Source organism: Nannobrachium achirus, assembly GCF_963921795.1.
Source record: "Nannobrachium achirus genome assembly, chromosome: 8".
NCBI classification, from domain to species: Eukaryota; Metazoa; Chordata; class Actinopteri; order Myctophiformes; family Myctophidae; genus Nannobrachium; species Nannobrachium achirus.
In genome coordinates, this window is record NC_137817.1 from 48,909,182 (window position 1) to 48,931,916 (window position 22,735).

Below are 22,735 nucleotides of genomic sequence, written 5' to 3' on the forward strand. Positions count from 1 at the left end.
ACCATTGGAAAAAAAGTGATTTTATATTCAGGCTCTTTCAAAGTATATTTAACTATTTCATGACCACATTTTGCAGGGGAAAGTACCTGCTTTATTTTTTGCTTCCTTGTGATATTTTATTTGTATTTTGTTATTTCTCTCTGTGTCTTTGTTCTTTCTCTCTCTGTTTGTGTGTGTGTGTGTGTGTGTGCGTGTGTGTGTGCGTGTGCGTGTGCGTGTGCGTGTGCGTGTGGTTGGTTTCACTTTTACTCTTTTTGGGGGTTTCGGGCAATTATAATAGTTGACAATCACTGATCAAAGCTAGTAGACACCTTGGTTTATGCATTTACAGTAAAACCTAGAAAACAACATGAACACAGACACACATGCAAATACCGTTACCTGTAGTACGTTGTACGTACTGTACAGGGTACAATCCTCAGTGTTAGGGTAACACATACTGCGTGCTGCTGTTCACACTGACAGCTACAAAGCTACCATTCATAGTCTTCGGAAGCCAGCGACACGTTTGTAGCTCTGCCCAAGGGATGTCACACCAAATTCTGGGCCCTGGGTACAAGGATTCACTCACATTTTGTGCTTTAACTATTGAAAAATAGCAGATATACAAGCTCACAGCGCGGCACCGAGTGCCGCGCTGCGAGCTTGTAGATCTGCTATTTTTGAAAAATCGTGAACATTTGTGCGGCGTCTGAATTTTTCAAATCCTTCTAAGGTTTTTTGAGAAACCTATGTCTCTATGTCAGTGGTGCTCAAATATTTTCATGTGAAGGACCCCCAAAATGATGATGAGTATTTGGCCACGGACCCCCATCTCAAAATATTTAGTTCCAGGAACCCCCCAGAAGCAAAATTTGAGTTACAAATGTTTGCTTAAAAAGTACATAATACTCAAAGATTTGCACACATTTTCACGACTTTTCAAAAATAGCAGATCTACAAGCTCACAGCGCGGCACCGAGTGCCACGCTGTGAGCTTGTATATCTGCTATTTTTCAATAGCTAAATAATTAAGGCCCCTCCACCTTGGGCCCTAGTAACTCAGTCCCACATGATTTTGGGTTGGGTTGGGGGGGGGGGGGGGGGGGGGGGTCCTCAGATGACATTGAAGTGACAAGACAGTGACAGTGAGGTTTCCACCTGAAGGAGACGATTAAGCTGCGTCGCTTTGTGTGCCAGTGTGGACGCTGCATGAGAGTGTACACATGGAACCAAATGGACCCGTACTGGTCCATTTGGTTCCGTTTGTAAACTTTCAGAGTTAACTGTGTATTCTATAAAATCAAATAAAAATAAAAACAAGTATAAAGGAAAGATTTATGTTTTTCTTCCCTGTCTGGGAAGGAAAAGAATACACTTCCAAAATACTTTTTCTTCTCTCCGACACCATCCACTCTTTTTTCCATTAATGTCCTTGGGGGGGGAAAAACCCACAACAACAACAACAACACTTTTGATAAACGGCAAATGTAACCCTTTAATTCAAAGATCCATCTCATGTAAAAACGTGCCAGAGTAGAGTTCATCGAGCGTGTCGTCCTAACAGATCTGCCTTATCGCGCATCTTCGCTGCCTTTCCTAGAGCTTTTAATATAGTGAACATGGAGTATATAGCAAAGTGGGTCTAGTATGTATGTTGGTTGTGTTTTGCTATAGACATTAATAGTTTTAATTATCAATGCTACTGAATGAATGATCATAAATTAATGCTCAGAAATTGTATATTTTGTGAAATACTACTCGGACCTCAGAGAAAGTCGCCTAAGGTGTCCCCGTTGCAAGGTCAAGCTCTTTGTGTGTGTGTGTGTGTGTGTGTGTGTGTGTGTGTGTGTGTGTGTGTGTGTGTGTGTGTGTGTGTGTGTGTGTGTGTGTGTGTGTGTGTGTGTGTGTGTGTGTGTGTGTGTGTGTGTGTGTGTGTGTGTGTGTGTGCGCGCGGCTGTGCGCGCGTGTGTGCGTGTGTCTACAGATATGTTTGACAAGATTTCATCCCATAATGCAAAACCTCAACGTTCTCAATCTGTAAAGCCTGTCATCGGATACAAACCAAAATTAACACCCAATAACTTTTTTCCTTTTTTACGTATGTAAGAAGATATTGGTTGGAAGATTGTACAGAAGATTATTTTGCACACAGTAAAAACCCTCAGTATTAATTGATCCATTCATAACTCAGAGTGCACAAATGCAACCATATTGAGCCAGCCACACCAGGCAGGCCATTTGGTTACATTCAAATGATGAACACAGAGATTGTTATGGTGCACACCAAGTGGTTCTCAACCTTTTTCAGGATGTGACCCCCCAAAAGAATCACATTTGAACTGGGGAACCCTCACCCCCATAAGCAGTTGAGGCATTACATTTAGTTTTGACTCAGTTCCACAGATACATATTTTGGAGAACAGCATATCTACAAGCTGACAACGCTTGTAGATCAACAAAGCGAGGCATGTTTTTTTTAGCGTTGTAGATCGTCTATTTTCACAAGCTTTGCCTCTTTCTTATATCATTTGACAATTTGGCCAATGTTTGACCCGTTTTTACAGTATAGTTTGATATACATTTGACGCAGTATTGGTCTTCTTTTCTTTTGTCTTTTCAATTGTCACTCCACTGTCACCTGGGGCCTGGGGGTCTCGACCCACAGGTTAAGAACCACTGCTGTATACACATGAATCAAAGCACTTTTCCGGTTCCGCGGGCGGAGTGCTTGTTTTCGGTGGAGATGACGGAGGTGCGCCGTTTCAGGTGACCTTGAACCACGTGAGACGAAGGTCGCATGAGCCGACTCAGCGCCGTTAGAAGTTGTAAACCAGTGGACCAGAATTGTAAATCTTCGTCCCCCCGACTTTCGGCACCTCTGCGCGGTCCAGGTGAACAGAACGGTCCCTACCTCCGGTTCAGCCAATCGCAAGCTTCCGTGCGCAGGTCTTAACTGAACCCAACCAGTGTTTTGATACACGTCGTGGTGCATACGCCACAATACCGGAGCCATTTTAGAATACTGTGGAAAGATGGTGGAAACAATGGTTGCTGCTGCTGGACTAATGTACATGGGGATAAGTGAAGAACAGATGCATACGTTGTGTGAATACATACTGTATAGAGGAGACAGAGATTTACCACTTAAACCCTATGTTGACTGCATGGGGTCCCTCAGGGCTCTATCCTCGGCCCGCTCCTGGCAGACAGGGACTTTGGCCCCGTGTCGCCCGAGTGTCTGGATTAGTTATTTTTGAGCAAGCCACACACACTGTCATGCAACATACATTAGGCTTAAAGCTTAACCCCATGAACCCTAGCATTGTCTCTGTTCTTTGGGGTGAACGTCCTGTGAGAATAGATCCACAAGCTCACAGCACGGCTGTATTGGCTATTTTTGGTGAAGATTATCTAGCATATATGGGGGGAGAAAAAGGAGGGGCCTAGTGTTACACCCCTGGGGGACTCCAGTATATCATCGTTGTTGGGTGGAAATCTTGTATGTCCAAAACCGTTTGTTTTGTATTTATCGTTTTAAAAATTATCTAAACTAGTGAAAATAGCCGATCTACAAGCACACAACGTCTCGCACCGCGAGGCGTCGTGTGCTTGTAGATTTGCTGTTTTCACTACCTTTGTGCGACGGCCTTGTATGATGAAGCAGGGCTTTGCTTTGCAAAAAAATGTACAAATTTGAAACTTGGAGATACGAGGTTTCTGCCCGATAGTGACGATAATACGATATGTATACGTATAGGCTATATGGTTTAAATCAGGGGTCTTCAAACTTTATTCAGGCCTATAGGGCCCCTTACCTGAGAGAGAGAGATGAATCAGGGATATCCCCCGCTACATAATTATCAAATTAAACCTTTTCATTGATTTCATAGATTCATAGACTTGTGTAGTGTTGTAACAAAAGACTGAGTTGATCTAGGCACTCAAGGTTAAAAAGGAGGAACACGCCTTTATTACATTAAAAAGGCAAACTTGTGTAGTTTTGTGTTGGATTCGTGTTAATGCATATATTTTCAGACAGTTAACCACTCAACCCCTCAACACTTGGTTGTAGATGGGGGTTAAATATTTGTTTTCTAATTTATGGAATCTTAGAATTCTTTTACTTATTAATGAAATGACTTAGAAATCATCACATTTTTCTTTTATTAATGAACATCTTAGCTTTTTAGGAAAATGTTTTGAAATAGTTTTTAAATGTAGGAAACGAAAAACTAAGTGACCCATAAATATTTGCCCGTGACCCAGAAATGGGTCCCGACCCAGTGCTTGGGAACCAGTGGGTTTAATTGTATGTATTTTGGGGGCCTTATATCTACGGTGTACAATGGGCTCTGAAATAGTCTATACAGTATGTATGCATGGGTCTCTCTTGCTTCACTGACAGAATACAGCTGTCTCAAAAAACTAGAATATTGTGTGAAAAGGCATTGGTAGCAGCCATAGCATCTCAAATCATCTCTGACTGTGAAGATTTCACACTGGACTTCAAGCTACTCTGACTTCAGTAGGCTGACAAATACATCCTTGTTTTGAGTGGCCTCATGTAATATTGTCATACTTTGAGGTATGGATTTTTGATTTTCATGAGCTGTGTATATGCCATAAAAATCTAAATTAAAACATAAAAAGGTTTTGAATATTTCCCTGCGTGAAATGTATCTAGAATACAGTATATGAAAGTTAAGATCTTTTGCGGAATTACGGAAAATAATTAACTTTTCCACAATATTCAAATTCTTTGAGACAAATCTGTATTTTACTGTAGCCTACAGTCCAAAGGGCACGCACATCTCGTTGAGTAGCCTCTCTGTCTGTCTGTCTGTCTGTCTGTCTGTCTGTCTTTCTCTCTCCCTCCCTCCCTCTCTGTCTGTCTGTCTGTATCTCTCTCCCTGTGTTGCTCCCATTGCTGTTACTTTCATCCAACTTAATTGATTTCGGATCTGCCTTTTTCACGTGCAATATGAAGTGTCTGCCTGTGTGTTGATGCCTAGACTCTTATGTAAATAGTCTAAATACCTATGCCTGTTGTTGTTAAATTATTATTATTATTATTATTTGGGGGCGGGGGGGGGGGGGGGGGGGGGGGTCATCCACACTGTCTGCGATGCGAGCGACGAAATATCATCAAAATACATTTGTCTCAATGAGACCGTCCTGACCTACCGCGAGCGACAGCGCGTTGTGCCGCGATGTCGTCCACCCCTCATATATTTTCTCGCGACATTGCCGTCCGAAAGCTCGCTCGCTGGCAGTGCGGTTGAGCTGTTATACTGCTAGCGCTGTGATGCTGTTGGGAAATGATTTTTTGGACAGTTTTCTTTTCTCCCCTGGTTATGTTATGTCCTCTTATTCCTTAGTTTTAGCGGGTCCGAGCTCCACGTGTGCCAATAAATAGTTTTTCAGTTTGGTTTGTATTATAATACTTTCTGGCCAAGCTGCACAATCTATAATGTTTTTACATTTCTGTGTAGGAACAGTGGTTCTCAAACTTTTCAAGGCTCAACTCATGAGGGTACAAATGGAACCAAATGTGGTTCCAATTGTACCCTCTCAGAGTTACAGGCAGCAAGTATAAAGTGTAACCCTCATGTCATCTGGTAGGGGACACAAAGGAGACTCTTTATTGTGTCTCCTACCGGATACATGACGGTCTTTATTATTATCATCAAATTAGTGGCTTATGAATGAGACAAAAACGAAAGGACGTCCATGAATTCAATGAGTAAATTAGTCATTGATAGGAAATAAGTATTTTTTTTTGGCTGAAGTACTCCTTTAAGATGGGTTTTACTGCAACACATAGCCAACATTCAGTCACTAGATGTCCCACTCTCAGCACCTCTGTTGCATGAGGTTCCTTACTTCCCTCACTCACCAGGTCTGCAATAAGGCAGACCTTGTGAGTCAGCTCAATTATGCAGTTTGCAATGTTGTAAGCAAGCGTTCTTTAAATTAAGGGGGGGAGTACCTTTCCCAACTAGAACTGGATAACTGTGACCGTCACCTTCAGAGGACAACAAAAATAATAATTCTCGACCTGACACATGATGATTACAATGATGATTATGTCACAAATGTACTGTTTTCTTTTTTATTGGGGGGAGGGGGGAGTGATAGTTACACGCCTTTCTAAAACTCTGTGGTTGTATAATTTTCTTTTTAATTTCTTCAACTAAAAATGTCATCAACATCAGGACGCGTTTTCAGCGCTATTACTGCTCGTCCAGAAACTAATAAATCCCTCCCAACCAAACCATGTCTCCCACCGCCCCAGAGAGCCACAGGATCACAGCCTGTCGTTGAATTGAAATGTCATCGTTGAAGATCACCTGTGACATTGTTGTTAAAAAGTGGTAAATATATAAATGCTGTAAATATCAAAGTTTAAAAAGAGTGTTACATGAGTGTCTGTGTCATTATTATTAGACGGGGGAGTATTTCAGTTCTTTAATGTATTTCAAGTGGTTGCATTTTCTTTCTTTTTTTAAACTTCTGTTCTTTTTTCTTAGATTGTTTGGACAGTGGCGATAACACACACACATGTATGATACTTATTCTGAGAACTGAATCTAAGACTAAGTGTTTATTAATTATTTCTTTTTATTGGGTTATTATAGCAGCTGTAGTGGTCTCATTCTTCTTCAGATATGACACGTTTCCATCTTTGTTTTTGTTTTTGGAAAGAGGGGGTTGAAATGAAAAACGTTACTTTTTCTTGTAATAAATCTGGTGAAAAAGAGTCTCAATGACTTTCTGTCTCTCTCTATATGCACACACACAACACTCTTGGTGCTTTGGACCCCGAGCAGGGGTCATCAATATGTCCGTACATGGACATTGGACAAATGTGTCCGTGGCAAAGACTTGGTCTTCTTGTCCATTACACTGTTTTACACACCATTATAATGTTATTATTTTGATCATAATACCCAAGAACGTAAAGTCTCCAGGTTTTCCTCAGAATATGTTTGACACTGATTTCCAGGTGTCTGCCACATAAGGCTCATAGTCAGGGAATTTTAATAAAACCCTGGGAATAAATTCATTACCAAACGATTTCTTCACCAATGTGTGTGTAAAGGTGTCTACTAACATATCTAACAAAGATTGAAATTCAACATCCCTAGGAAAATCTTTGACAGCTAGGGTAATTCTGGATCTCATTCACTTACTATACACTATACTATGAGGGAAAAGAACTACTCCCAAAAATAAGCTTTAAGTAGCATATGAGGGGACTAACTAGGTGTTTTTAATTATTCTGAATCTATTGCAAGCATTCGTTTTGCACGAAAAACATTCCTTGGGCCAGAAATGGACCCCATACAACTGTGAAAAGTGATGACTCATCACTAAACCATCGTTCTTTGGGGCTGTTTTTGGCCCAATTAATGTTTTTTGTGTAAAACAAATGCTTGCAGTGGATTCAGGATAATTAAAAACACCTAGTTAGACATCCCACTTGAAGCATATTTTTGGGAGTATTTTTTTCCCTTATAGTATAGTGTATAGTAAGTGAATGAGAATTACCCTAGCTGTCAAAGATTCTCCTAGGGATGTTGAATTTCAATCTTTGTTAAATATGACACCTTTACGAACACATTGGTGAAGAAATCGTTTGGTAACAAATGTATTCCCAGCTTTGACAGGTATTCTGCTAAAATTCCCTGACTATCAGTGTTGCCTGACAGTGTGTTGATGGTTCGATTCCCGATCCGGACTACTTTTTCTGCGTGTCACCCCCCAGCCCCCATCTCTCTCCCCATTTCCTGTCAGTCTACTGTCCTATCAACAAAGGCATAAAATCCCCAACAACATCGCTCGCAACCCACAACTACTGTACCAATATTTACATATTTCTTTTTCTATGGCCGTCCAGATTTAACCAGAAACAACATACTGTACATACTCTTCAGTAAAGGTTGTGGACATGCATGGGGTCATGCAAGTAAGTTTGGCCTCGGGCCAGTTTCTAAGTCATTAGATGATGGGCCATAACACAATCAAAAATGTGTTACCATCTGGAACTTTGACAGACGACCGTCTCATACAGCAATGAATACATTCATTGCTATAAAAGTTACTAAAGAAAGATTTGTGTTTAAAGGACGACTTGACCAATTTTCAACCTATCTTCATATAATTGCTCCTCACTAATGTTCACGATAAAATAGCACCATGCTTTTCTACTCACTCTGTCTCTTGGAAGGCTGTGTGCAGTTCAGAAACCTGTCTACCAGTGACATCATTGATGGGGAATCCAAGCTAATAGAAACTGCAGACTTTCTATTCCTGAAACGTTACCATGCTATAATGGAAGCCATTGTTCTCGCAATAAAAAAAAGTGTTTAAAGATACAAGTTGAAAAGTGGTGAAGTTGTCCTTTAACTACATACTGAAAGAACTGTGTGTGTGTGTGTGTGTGTAATCATATGTCACAGGTGCAGATATATAATCATTTTCTGAAGGCTAATGAGGACGTTTAGTTAAAAATAACACATGAATAGACAGCCATACTCACTTTTGGACAGAGATAAACTAGCTCTTTCGTTGAATAGGAGCTCAAGGTCTCTTCTTAGATATGAAGAGAAACTTTATGAAAGGCGTGCCAGTGATTCACTCCAGACATGGATAGAAGTGCGTGATAAGAGTGCTTCTCAAACTTTTTAATTAAAAGGATCTCCAGTTTGGTATATACAAATTCGGGCCACAGAACTCCATAACTGAGTCTAGAACTCTAGATCATACATGGGCAACTGGCGGCCCGGAGGCCACATGCGGCCCCCAACTTTCACTTAATGCGGCCTGCATATCGGAATCCCGATATATTATTGATTTCCAAACATGCAAACATGACCCGCTTTAATTACTTCAGTCTATATTAGTCGCTTAATGACTTGTTTATGTCCAATGTATTTGTATTTAAGCTAAATTAACATAATAACATATAAATGCATTATGCAAATGTTACTTTTTAGGATTCCAATACAAATAATTCAGGATTTCAATTCAAAAATAGTCAAATTGATTGTATGTGCATTGAGGCCCTCTGGTGTGAGTGTGAAAATATAGTGGCCCTCTACATCATCAAAGTTGCCCACCCCTGCTCTAGAGCAGTGGTTCTCAACCTGTGGGTCGGGACCCACAGGTTGGCCAAATTGTCTGCTATTTTCACATTAGGACCGTGTCCTAATGTGACTTCTTGCTCAGCTCTCACTGAAGGCGGTCGCACTCTCTCTAGCTCTCTTATCTCTCCCTCCCTCGTGTGTCTACCCGCTGCTTACGGAGAGTTTCCCCTTCTCATTGTCTTCGAAACGGAGCGTATCTGAACACTGTCTCTACTCTCGTAGCTATTTGGACCTATTTGGAAGCAAACATGGATCTGGTGAGCTATGCACTGAATGCCATGGATACTATCTTTTCAACACGAAAATCTGGTTCGGAGGAATCCAGTTGTCCCGACGGAACCTACCCAGCTGGATACGTGATGGACTACCGGCAACGGTGGAATATGATGTGCCTTACGGTTCTTTCCGTTGAGGATGTGGAAGATCTTTATCTTTTTACTCTTGTGATAACAGGGTTTCTGCTGATTGGCATGGGCTTTGCCTTGGTTTATCGAAAAATCTGCAAGATGGGTGGACCCCCAGGAGCCCCAAAACTGCCCGTCATGATATTGGAACTGCACAAAGTTGCTTGTGCCCAGACTGTTGCGTTTAACGAACTCAAACGCAATGTCAACATCTTGCTGGAGCAAAACAACGCTATGCAAAGAGGGCCAAAATATGGACAATAGAGGAGTATACTCTAACTCTCTGTATCCCTCGCCCGAATTATTACGACCGGACTGGCACGACCTTGGAATACCGCACTCCTCCTGTGAGATGGGAACTGTGTTGTGTGCGCTCGCCCCCCAACCCCCCCCCTAAAGGAAGTCAATGTGAAGGGAAGCCTTTCCCACCCTCACCCAATTCATGTCTGCTCCCACACGAACATCTGGTGTTTTGACTTTCGAGCTGGTGCTGGGCCAAGGACGTCTACATAGTATCGCATTGTCACCAGCGAAAAGGACATTCTGACCTAGCTACTATCTGGAAGCTTACAACCGGTCTAACGCACACACGAACACAATCGCAGACTTACACGCACACACACATCCATTCACCTGCCTTCACCCCCCCCACCCCCCCCCCTTCCCAATGCAACCCAACACCATCCAATGCAAAGCTTGCACCTCCCAAATCTTTATCTTTTTCTTTTTCAGCAAGAAAGGGCTATAGCAGCGCCGTGGTACTGTATGTACTGTATGGCAGCAGCGTGCTCCCTTAAATGCACAAATACATTTCGTTGTACTGTGAATGTACTTGTATGTGTACTGTTCTTTGAAAATGAGTTGATCGTTGACAAATGAAACTGTGCCTGTGTACCTGTACTGTATTGTTACAATGACAAATAAACTCTAATCTAATCTTATACAACATTTTATTCTTAGTGCTTGTATCAGTCCCCAGTTAAAATATGATTATGTTGGGGCAATGTACTGTACACAAAACATCAAGCAAAGCAAACACAACTGTACAATGACATTAGGATGCATAAAACAAAATATATAATATATAATAAATATATAATGGAGGGCAAAAAACGTTTTTAATTCACGAAAGATGGGGGGTGTTTTGAAAAAAAAAATCATTAAATATTTACTTTTTTTGGGAATGTTTTGAAATAATTCATGAAAGATTTAGCTTTTTGGGAGGGATTTTTTTTCTTTTGAATGTTTCAAAATAATAATAATAATAATTTCTAAACAAAAATGTTGACCCACTATAATAAAGGGACCCATAAAAAACTTTTTTTTTTCTGTGAACCAGAAATGGGTCACGACCCAGTAGTTGGGAACCACAGTGAGTGACTGTAGTGCAATCCGCCATCACTGTAGTCAGTGTATCACACACACACACACACACACACACACACACACACACACACACACACACACACACACACACAACTAGTGGATTTACTATCACACAAGTCGCCGCTGTGCTGCGCTGCCTGCCTGTGTGAGTGAGGAGAGGAGAGGAGAGGAGAGAGTGAGGAGAGGAAGGTCGATCAGTGACACCACAACGGTCCGTGCTGGTCCGCCTGTCTGTCTGTCCCCCTTCACACCGGAGAGACAACTTCCATGTTTTAATAAACAGAACACAAGTTGACAGCCAGGGAGAGAGAGCAGAGAGCCACCATCATGTCCAATCTCAGTAAAGGAGGAACCAAGAAGGACACCAAGATGAGGATACGGGCCTTCCCGGTGAGTACAACTACACACCTTCCCCCGCAGAGGGTGCACCGTGCGCCCGCCGGGGCGTCCACTCGAGCACCGTGGGCTGTCTATCTGTGGGACTACTGGACGTGTCTGTGCTAAATGCTAAGCTAATATGCTAACGTGCAGTGGTGTAAAGTAATTGAGTACATTTGACCAAGTACTGTACTCGAGTACAATTGTTAGGTGCTTTTTTGAGGGGCTTACTTTACTGGAGTAGGCCTATTTCCATTTTTTTCAGTAGTTTTACTTGTACTCCACACTACATCTCAGAGGCAAATATTGTACTCCATATTTGAAAACTTTGAAGATTTTGATTATTATTACAAAATATAGCATTATCTACTTCAGCCCTATGCATTTTGGCCATTTGAAAATAGCATATCTACAAGCTCACAGTGCGTCACGATGCGACGCATTGTGAGCTTGTAAACATTTGAAAACTTGAAATGACACTGACAGACACATTATAGAAAGTGGTACTTTTGGTACTTTGAGTACATTTTGATACCAATACTTTTTGTACTTTTACTCGAGTACATTTTGAATACGGGACCCCTACTTGTGACAGAGTATTTCTCCGTTTTTAGTGTTGTTACTTTTACTCCAGTAAAAGACGCGAGTACCTTTCCCACCACTGCTAATAAGGTGCCTAAATGATCTCTGTCTCGCGTATTATTATAAGCTAAAACCTCGCGGAGGAAAAACAGCCGTTGGGCTCTACTTGCTGCTCGGTGCTCGGATCCGGGCCTGGCATAGCAGGTCCCGCCCTACTGTATCCGGTTGTTTTTTTAGTGCACCTCATAACATGATACGGTATCGTTTCCGTATCCGCTCTAGACCGGATGCGTATTAGTCCCAGTCAGTCGGAGGAGGCCTGTCTTATATCTGACCGTAAACAAACTGTTTAGCCGTCTAACTCCTAACGCCTCAACAATAGCAGATCTACAAGCTCGCAGCGCGGCACCTGAGCTTGTATGTCTGCTATTTTTCAATAGTTAAAGCATATCATAATGGTGAAAATTATGGCTCAATTCTCCTGTTGCCAACCTTTAGCATTTAGCTGAAGTACTAGTAGCAGCAACAGACTGGTAGCCAGTAGCCACCACAGCATTTATTTATATCTGTCTGACACTTGTTGTGTTGTCTGCTTTTAATCCAGTTATTAATCTAGTACTTTTCAAACCTTTTCATGTCAAGGACCCCCCCCCCAAATTGACACTTGTTAGCCCGCGGACCCCCATTTGAAAATATATGCCAGGGACCCCCATAACTAAGAGTAGATGAATGGGTGAATGTAATGTAATTCACAATCTCTGTAAAGCGCCTTGGATATATAAATGCACCATTTACCCATTTACCACAGCGTTTATATCTGTCTGACACTTGTTGTGGTGGTGTTGTTGCCTGCTTTTAATACAGTTCTTCAGAATAGGCAGGGCCTGACATTAAGGCTTGTCCTTTTTAATCTTCCAATGAGACTGACTCATAACCATTAATCACAGGTTCAGATCCATTCAGGGGTGAGATGCCATGGGCTCGCGTGGGCTCGGCGAGCCCACACTTTTTTGCTGCACGCACGCGCGCCTCATATGCACACACTAACAACACACACTTAACAATAAAAACAGCGTGCGCGCATGACATCATGAATTTAGAGGACCCACACTTCTAAAATCCATATCACACCACTGGATCCATTCACCTGAAGATGTGGACTGTGAATTCAGTCTAAAAATGAACCATTTTGCAGCGGTTCATTTTTATCCGGACAAGTGACTTTTGTGCCCGGACAAGTGATTGGGAAATGTACTTGACCGACGGACAAGTGCCTCAAAAAGTTAAAGGCCCAGTTCACCTCTGGGACAACCAGATCTTATTTTATTGTTGTTTGGGACACGATCAACAATCCTGAGTTATTTCTTTTGTGTTCAATCTGTGTTTTGAGATATTTTAGTATTTCAGCATGACTAGTGATGCGTTTTGCATCATATGATGCAGCACGATGCACAGGAATTGGTTGTTTCCTCGTTAGTAATACAGTTATGCACGGTATCTACACTTTACTAAATAAAACCACCACCACCCACAAGCCCTGGTATTGATTTTATAATAATAATAATAAAAAGACTTGATCTGAGCCTGTTGAACTTGTCTCAGGCAGCCCTAACGGAGGAACTGAGCATGTTGACGTGCATGTGTTTGGGCTTGTCTGCGAACAAGGTGCACACATTTAGCTTATTATGGGGGTTTGTATTCTAAATATATACACTTATGTGCATTAAAACATCTTTGCTTGGCTTTTAGTATGTACTGTACCCCACCATGCCTTTGTAAAAGAGACCCTTTATAAAACAGTGTTACTCAAGTTACTCAGCCTTTGATGAGCCATGGACCGTGCAATCTGCAAGTGATTGTCCTTTTGTGGACTGCTTGATTTCCACTTAAACAGTTCTTGAGTTTTTAAACAGCCATGATTGGTTCTTGATGACAGCTAAAGGAGATCCTGGCGTTTATGTCACACTTTGAATATCGTCTCTGTCAGGGTGGAAACTGATTACTGTTGCCTTTCAGGCTTCAAATCCAAAAATGTGCAAAAGTAGCAGAGCTCGAAATGCCTCTTTGCTCCTTGTTTTGAGCCTGTGCTTTCGATGCTTGTGTGACGCGTCAGTGTGTAGGACGTTAATTTACGAAAAACACACAAAGTTAGAATAGGGAGATACTGTAAGACTGACTAACCAAAAGATGCCCGAAGAAGGTCATAAGCGACGTTTCAGTCACTGTCATTTTAAGCCTGGCGGTTATTAGGCACATACCACATGGCACATGCCTGACGCGAGTCACAGGTTTGATTCCCGAGTCCGGACGACCTTTGTTGTGTCTCTCTCTCTCTCTCTCTCTCTCTCTCTCTCTCTCTCTCTCTCTCTCTCTCTCTCTCTCTCTCTCTCTCTCTCTCTCTCTCTCTCTCTCTCTCTCTCTGTTTCCTGTCTCTCTACTGTGTACTGTCAATAAAGGTAGAAAAGCCCCAAACATATATTTAATATATATATATATAAATATATATATATATATATATATATATATGATAATAATCATGTAATTATAATATTCCAACTGTAACTGCATAAATAAATAAAACCTCATATGTCCAAAAATCCAGAAAGTTAAAATATGTAAATAAGGTTTCTACCCGACAGCAAAGGAGATCCTGTGTGTAAAGAAAGCGATGGCCAATCTGCATATGGAGGCTACCTTTGTGCCAGCCTGAAGTTACATCCTGCTGCTTGATATTGCATCATCAACCACATTAAGGGAACGATAAACAAGGAGCTGATTTGAATATCTCAGCTTACCACTAAAGGTGTCAGAATCACCTTTTGTGGTATCAAGAGATTCCATTGTATCTACAAGCCTATCTAAAAGCCTATATCTACAAGCTCATTTGGATGCCTAGAAGCCAGCAAATTCCATGGATGCCTATCTACAATCTGTCAAGAGAGCTATTTTCGCTTATAATTTTTCAAGCATCTGTCTCTGATATTATATTTGATAAAAGGAAAGGTTTAAAGCCTCAGTCTGTGATCTCACCACTTGGCAGTACCTAGCAGCAGAAACAATGTTTGTTGTTTAGGAAACAACGCTAGTGTGGACTGTGGAGAGGGGAGGGCTCGTTTCACACTGTTTCACGAATCACATAACAGGACTTGGCCATACAGATCTTTTTCAGTCATCAGATTTGATTTTGCTTTAATCCATGTTGATACAGTATGGATAGACCCCTGGGGGATCCAGGTTAATGAGGCAGGGGTTGACACTAAGGTCTCAGAGGCACTTGCCTGTCGGGCAAGTACAGGTCAATTTCTACTTGCCCAAAGGTCATTCCCACTTGCCCGAAAAGTAAATTGTCCATTATAAAATGATAGTAAAGATGTTAGTTAACCCCATCAATTTAACCAATCAATGTAACACTTTCTTTACTTTCTGGGCTGTGTGAAAATGTCATACCTCAAATTCTCAATAAATCCAAATGCCAAATACCTACATAGCTATGACTGACTATGTCTATGGTTTCACACTTGTTATTTTACATGTTAAAGTAAAAACAGCATATTATAGGTAAACAGTGCTCTTATTTTACATTCCACAGACCGGAAAACAGAGTGCTCTGGCCATGTTCAGGTGTTAAGACAGATATCTGGTGTTGTGTTTATAGGCGGTTGCGTCCCCTCTCAAATGAGCACTTGCCCAGTCGGGCAACCTGAAAGCAAACTTCACCTGCCCTAACATTATATTTACCTGCCGGGGGCAGGTGGGCAAGCCTTAGTGTCAATGCCTGTGAGGTATCTAAGGTTTAAGTGGTTAAAGACGGCAACACAAACAAAATCGAGACGTTTATTTATGTCATCTTGTCATGTACCTGTAATTGGGACTGAGACTGTAAATTGTTCCATGTGATAATTCAGCAGTGTTGATTTCTAAGCTATGATGAAGGAGACAAAATATATTGACGATTTCGTCAACAAATAAAAACTAGACTAACATGTTAGGGAGGGACTAGTGGAGAAGAGATCCAGTAGTACTAAAATACAAGCCATGTTATGTTTGCTTCATTATGAAGCCATCAAGACCTGCCAAAATCCACGTGGTCCCCAGCAAAATGAGTTAACATAGCATCACAATCTTAACCACTTTATCCATGTATATGTTGGCTATTTCTGAGAATAACTGAAAATGCCAAATATTTGGAAAATCTTAAAACATTTACATTTTTTTCAGATGGGAGTCTGCGGCCAAATATTTCAGTAGGAGCGAGATCATTTAGCGACCTACAACCGGGTCGCGACGTGGTCGGTAGTTTTCAGCGACCGGGTCGCTAAATCGAGCGACCGGGTCGCTAAATCACCGACCGCGCCGCTAAATCGACCGACCCGGTCGCTAAATCTACCGACCTGCCTGCAGTTTTAGGTCGGTAGATTTAGCGACCCGGTCGGAAGATTTTGCGCCCCAGTCGGTCGATTTAGCGACCCGGTCGCTCGCTTTAGCGACGCGGTCGGTGATTTAGCGACGCGGTCGGTGATTTAGCGACCCGGTCGGGAGGTTGCGTGGCAGGTTAGCCTAACTGAGGTAACGGTCGGGAGGTTGCGTGGCAGGTTAGCCTAACTGAGGTAAGGTTACTGAGGTTAGGTTTAGGGTTAGGGTTAGGGTTAGGGTTAGTAGGTCGGTGGAAGCGACCACCGGTCGGTGGATTTACCTACCCGGTCGCTGGATTAGCGTCCCAGTCGGTGGAATTAGCGTCCCGGTCGATGGAATTAGCGTCCCAGTCGGTCGATTTAGCGACCCGGTCGCTCGCTTTAGTGCCGCGGTCGGTGATTTAGCGACCCGGTTGCTCCATTTAGCGACCCGGTCGCTCGCTTTAGTGCCGCGGTCGGTGATTTAGCGACCCGGTCGCTCCATTTAGCGACCCGGTCGCTCGATTTTGCGACCCGGTCGCTGAAAACTACCGACCACGTCGCGACCCGGTTGTAGGTCGCTAAATGATCTCGCCCTCTCAAATATTTCCCGGTAAATCAATGTAGAGGTCCTTTCCCTGACACAGAAAAGTTTGAGAACCACTGGTTTAGATTGTGTATTACCATACAAAAAACGTGTTTTAACGTTTTTTTTTACTGATTAGGTGCTTGGTCTACCTATGTATTTTTTGGAGCTGTGTGAAGCACAGGCTCCCTATACGTGGCTGTGTGGGTCTGTGTGTCTGTGTGTGTGCGTGTGTGTGTGTCTGTCTGTATGTAGCCTGAACTTCCTAAACTTCGGCACGCCACTAGTCCCACAGTTTTGCCACCACACACTCGCGCCATATGTCAAATCGACCGGCTTACTCGGGAATCGTGGGCTATTACTTTTCTAAGAGAAAGGTTCTATAGTTTAATTGATATTAATTTATTAGTGAATTAATTTTCCCCATTGACTTATAATGGGAATTGCAAAAACTCACATTCAATTATTTGTCTCTCGCAAACCATAGGGGCTAGAGTTTCAAGACTTGGAGAGGAGGTTCATAATGATTTCAAGGATTAAATAAAAAATACTTGTGTCATTTGGCCGCATGGTGGCGCCATAACACCCCACTTTACGTTTTGGCCTGTAACTCTTGAACCGTAGGTCGGAAAATTAAAAATATTTTTTCCCTGGATTCCTTGGGTCATGACGCATCTCCCCATATAGGCCACGCCCATTTGCGCCATGATAGATTTTCCGCCATCTTGAATTTTCTCCAAAACACACTTTTTGCTCCTTTTCCTACATATTTTCTTCAAATGTCACAAAAATCACACATGATCCACACACACACACACACACACACACACACACACACACACACACACACACACAGCTCCACTTCACACGGGTGTGATTTTTCTTTTTTTCCTAGATTGATATTTCTATACATTTGATGTATTGATGTTGATGTATTACCTTGCTTATTGTAAATCGCTCTGGATTAAGAGCGTCTGCTAAGTAAATGCCTAAATTGTGTGTGACAATAACGTTGCCTCCCGCCCGTGGCCTGTCCCGCTGCAGATGACGATGGACGAGAAGTACGTCAACAACATCTGGGACCTGCTGAAGAACGCCATCCAGGAGATCCAGAGGAAGAACAACAGCGGGCTGAGCTTTGAGGAGCTGTACAGGAACGCCTACACCATGGTGCTGCACAAGCACGGAGAGAAGCTCTACACCGGCCTGCGGGAAGTCGTCACCGAGCACCTTATCAACAAAGTAAGGCTGGTGGGAGGGAGGGAGTGATGGGGGAGAACTGGACTACGCAAGTAGGGGTGTGCGATATGACGATAATTATCGTCTCGGCGATACAGCTTTGCCACGATAGGCCATTTCAGAATATCGTTTCTCTCGTGATACAAACAGTCATTTAGAAAAGGCTCTGGATATACAGCGAGTGCACGTTCCATGAGTCGCAGCTCGATTGCTTAATTTATACTTCTATAGTATGGTGGTGTAATTTGCCAAAAAGAACAGATCTACAAGCTAACAACGTGTCGCGGCTCAACGTGTCAATGGCTTGCGGATCTGTCCCCTTGCGGCCCCTCCTCCCCTGCGTAGAACGCATGCACTACACGCACACAAGAACAAGAAGCTGCCCTGCACCACTAGCCTGCGATTTTAGTTTCACTTTCACATAGGGGTGTCTTCTAAAAATCGACGAATCGACGCGTCGTTTTAAGCCCCGGGAATCGACGCCAATTGTTTGAGTCGAAGCGAAAATATATATTTTTTTATATCACCAGTTATAGCCTACTACTGCCAGTACTGCGGTGCACTGCTGGACTGGTGTGGTGTCATGTACTTCCAATGAGAAGTAGCAATTGGCGAACAGTTATTTATTGTCTCGCACCAGCGTCGGGTTGAAAGTGAGACGGAGCGGCCAGAACGGTTCAGAACCGCCGCTTCGTTAAAACATTCAGAGCCGGGACAGTGTTCCGTTAAGAGGAGGAAGCACGCTGTCAAAATCCCATATTAAATAACCTGCCACAGCACAAACGCGCGTCCACGAAGTAGTAAACAATCTTCTAAAGTCAAATTAACATACACAAGTGTAGGCTACAAGTTACATTTTCTAATTAAAGTGCTTCTGAATTGTTCCAGTGTTGTAATCCATGATGAATGATTGTGTTTCGCTGTGTTTGCGTCCATGACATGTCCACACTGCTGGCTCAAGCGGGAGCTGTGCCTCCACCTGTTTATGATCAGTTTCTGAAATGAATCCGTTCTCGACACTGACTCATTACTCTGTCAGTGCTCTGTGTCCCGCGACTGCGGACTGGATCCCATCGTTCATTTAAAAGAGCCGTTCAAGAGAGCGGAATCGTTCGCGAATGTCTCATCTCTACTGCACGCTGCAGACAGTGCAGAGAGACGGGGCAGAGTTGAAACAGCGGAGATGTTTTATTTGTTTTAACGGTGTGTTATAACTCTATGGTTGTACACTGCTATGCAGATAACATTTGTGCTCGCGCACCGATATCACCGAAAACACTGTGTATTCAATTCATCTCTTAATGTATTATTCTATTATGTTGACGTGGTTTAAAGCAACACTTTTTTTTCCTTTTTTTTTTACACAAAGTAGACTATAAAACGATTCGTCGACGCGTCGGATTAACCCCCGCGACTCGAATCGACTTCATAAATCCTGTGTCGAAGACAGCCCTACTTTCACAGGACTTTGTAAAGCAGTGATGCAGCAGCTTGCCCTGCTTTCAGTGAAGCATATTTTTAATAATGGATGCATTGAACTAACAGGACGCAAACAAACTACTTTATCCGTCCTGTTATCAGTCATTTCACTCACTGCAAAGCTGAGCTGCGTGATGTGCTCACTGTGCTGGTCGTCTCCACTCCACAGAGGTGATTTGGTCGCCTTGTAAATCCGAGCTTCTGTTTTTTATTAACTACAAACAAGTAGCTATTTGTAAAGTCCTTTGTTTGTTATGTTTTCACCGCTGATGCATGCGTGTGTCGTCGCGAATCGCGGTGAAATCGTCGCGTCTATTTCGCGTCTATTTCATAATTGGCTTAGTTATAAAACCATGATATTTTTGTTAAGCTAAAATATCGAATAGGATGATATCTGCATTGTAAAATACAGAGTATACTTCTGTAAAAAGAAAGCTTAAACTTGTATCATAACACACTTCCTGACTGCTGTGGTCATAAGGTAATTTGTTTTCCCCCCAGTTTCTGTTGGTAAGGCATCACAAGATTTCTTTTCATATCTGATAAATACAATAAATAGAGGTGAGGTGTCCTGAACCTTATAAGGACTTCTTGAAGACCTTTTTAATAGCCTACCTCAAGAAAGAAGAAAATCCCATTACTGCATCAAAATAATCATCAAACTAGACAATGAAAACATTAGCCAAATTGTTTTGAAAATAGCCGATCTACAAGCTCACAACACTCAAAAACATTTTATGGGAACCCGTAAAACATTTCTGGGACCCATTTGAATGACCTGAACCATCATCACACCAACTAGTAAATATTTTGAGGTAAAAAATGTTAATTGTTTGATCAAAATATGCTATGAAAATCCTAGATTAGGCTATATCTATCTTTCTATCTGCAGCATAAAAATGAATAGATTATCGATAGAATATCTGTGTGTGTTTGTATAATTGTTATTAATAATCATAATAAAACCTAAAAACTAGCATAAAACAGTATTGTGATAATATCGTGTATCGTGATACTGCATGAAGAGTATCGTGATAATGATTTTTTCCAGTATCGCCCACCCCTACACGCAAGTAACTTCACGTTTAGGTTTTTGGTTTAGAGTCACTTTTTCTTTTTGTGACTAAGGTTGGGATCCTTTAGGATTTTAACAGTTCCCTTTAACATCAAACATATAATTCTCCGAATGTCTGTCTGTCTGTCCGACTGTATCTCCACGGTGGCTGGAGCAATTGATCTGAATCCGCATGACCATTAGCATATGAACAGACCTGACATAACTGCGAAGCCCGTTTGTCACTTTCACAAATCGTATGCTGTATATTAGCATTTTTATGGTTTATCTATTCTGCATCTAGCATGAGGCATATCTATTATGCATGAGGCAACATTTGTAACCAAAATCTTTGCTTCTGGGCCGGGGGTCCCCAGAAGTAAAAAATCAGATTGAGATGGGGTCTGCGGCCAAACAACACAATATCTTTTTGGGGGTCCCTGACATGACGCAGTTGGAACCACTGATATATAGCATATGTTTTTCAGAAAACTGTTTTACAAGACCTGATTCAAGAATGCTGTGTCTGCTGGGAGGTGTGTGTGTGTGTGTGTGTGTGTGTGTGTGTGTGTGTGTGTGTGTGTGTGTGTGTGTGTGTGTGTGTGTGTGTGTGTGTGTGTGTGTGTGTGTGTGTGTGTGTGTGTGTGTGTGTGTGTGTGTGTGTGTGTGTGTGTGCGCGCCTGCGTGCGCCTGTGCGTGTGTATGTACTTTCAACAAATTTTCATGTTATATTGTTTTTATTATATTACAAATTGGTGCTTTTTACATTTTGCTGGGTTCTCCAACATTTCTTCTGTTATAATTTGAAGCACATCTTTGAACGGGTAGGACTAGTTCATTATAATGTTACATTTTCTCACATGGTCCTCTTCTAGTGCCACCATGAGGCTGATTTTTGCAAAACACATTTTTGGACACTGCTTCTACAGATTTTGCCCAAAGATCACGCAAAGCGGTACACAGTATCTCTAAAGTCATGTCATCAACATGGATCTGTCCTATTTCCCATTTTCCATCCTGATTGGCTACGATTGCATTCTAAAGTTTGTGTATCTCCCGAATAGGCAGTCTTACTGGTAGTAATTGTAAAACTGATTTTGATATTGGTGACTGCCAATTAACTCATTGAGTGCCTATCCCGAATATGTTCGGGATATATTATCGCATACCAGAGTGCCTATCCCGAACATGTTCGGGATATTAAAAAAAAAAAAAAAAAAAATTGATTTTTTTTTTTTTTTTTTTTTTTTGGACCCCATCAAATCTAGTGAACATGATTTCAATCGCGATTTTGCATGTTCCACCCCCATACAACCCCATCTAACATACAGGGCAGCCATGTTTGTTTACATAACATGTAAAACATAATGGCGATTATCTCAAGAATGCCTGAACGGATTTCCAATCGGATTTTTTTGTTTGAAAGCTGTGAACAAACTGCACAAATCCACTTCAATGCAATCCAGGATTGCATTGGATTTTTTAGAGCTCATTCTTCTCTGTTTTTTTCCCATGCATGAGGTGTGCAAGGTTTAATCATGGCTAAGTTGACGAAAATAAGGCTTCTAAAATGCTTGGTAACCAATAGCTAACTTCAAGCTAACTTCATCCTCTTCCTGTACATGCACAAAGGAAAGTGTTCAGGCAAGTCATGGCTGTAGGGCTTCTGCATATACCAGCATATCTCTATGGGATTTTCTATGGCCACTGGGCGCCCTCTAGTGGTGAACGGGGTGGCACTCAATGACATTAAAGTATATCCAGTAATCTCTAATAAGTGAGAGTTAATGTAAAAAATAATCATTAGGGAGATGAAGCGATCTGAAACAATGTACAGTACTTCAGTCTTCATCAAAGCGGACAAACAAATGATGAGACTGAACCATAGTCTGGCTGCTGCAAGTCCCAGCCTGGCAACCAATTTGGTATGCAGACAGTGTGGTGTGAAGAGCAGTCCATATCCTTTCTGTCGGGAAGAAACCTTGTATCTCCATCCATTTCTTTTTATTTCTTTATTATAAATGAATGCCTTACTTTGTCATGCTACAGTGTCACACAAATGTTGCAAGAATAGGCGATCTACAAGCCCACAGTGTGTATTTTCT

The 22,735-nt window shown here is 41.9% G+C and overlaps 1 protein-coding gene across 1 annotated transcript in view; it reads left to right on the forward strand.

Moving 5' to 3' along the window:
• The first annotated feature begins 11,080 nt into the window (after nucleotides 1–11,080).
• The window catches only part of cul3b (cullin 3b), a 43,309-nt gene continuing 31,654 nt past the window's right edge, over nucleotides 11,081–22,735 (forward strand). The window contains exons 1-2 of the mRNA XM_080731452.1: nucleotides 11,081–11,311; nucleotides 17,903–18,100. Of these exons, the coding sequence (XP_080587578.1) occupies nucleotides 11,249–11,311; nucleotides 17,903–18,100 (261 nt within the window). The 5' untranslated portion in view covers nucleotides 11,081–11,248. The remainder of the gene's footprint in view (nucleotides 11,312–17,902; nucleotides 18,101–22,735) is intronic.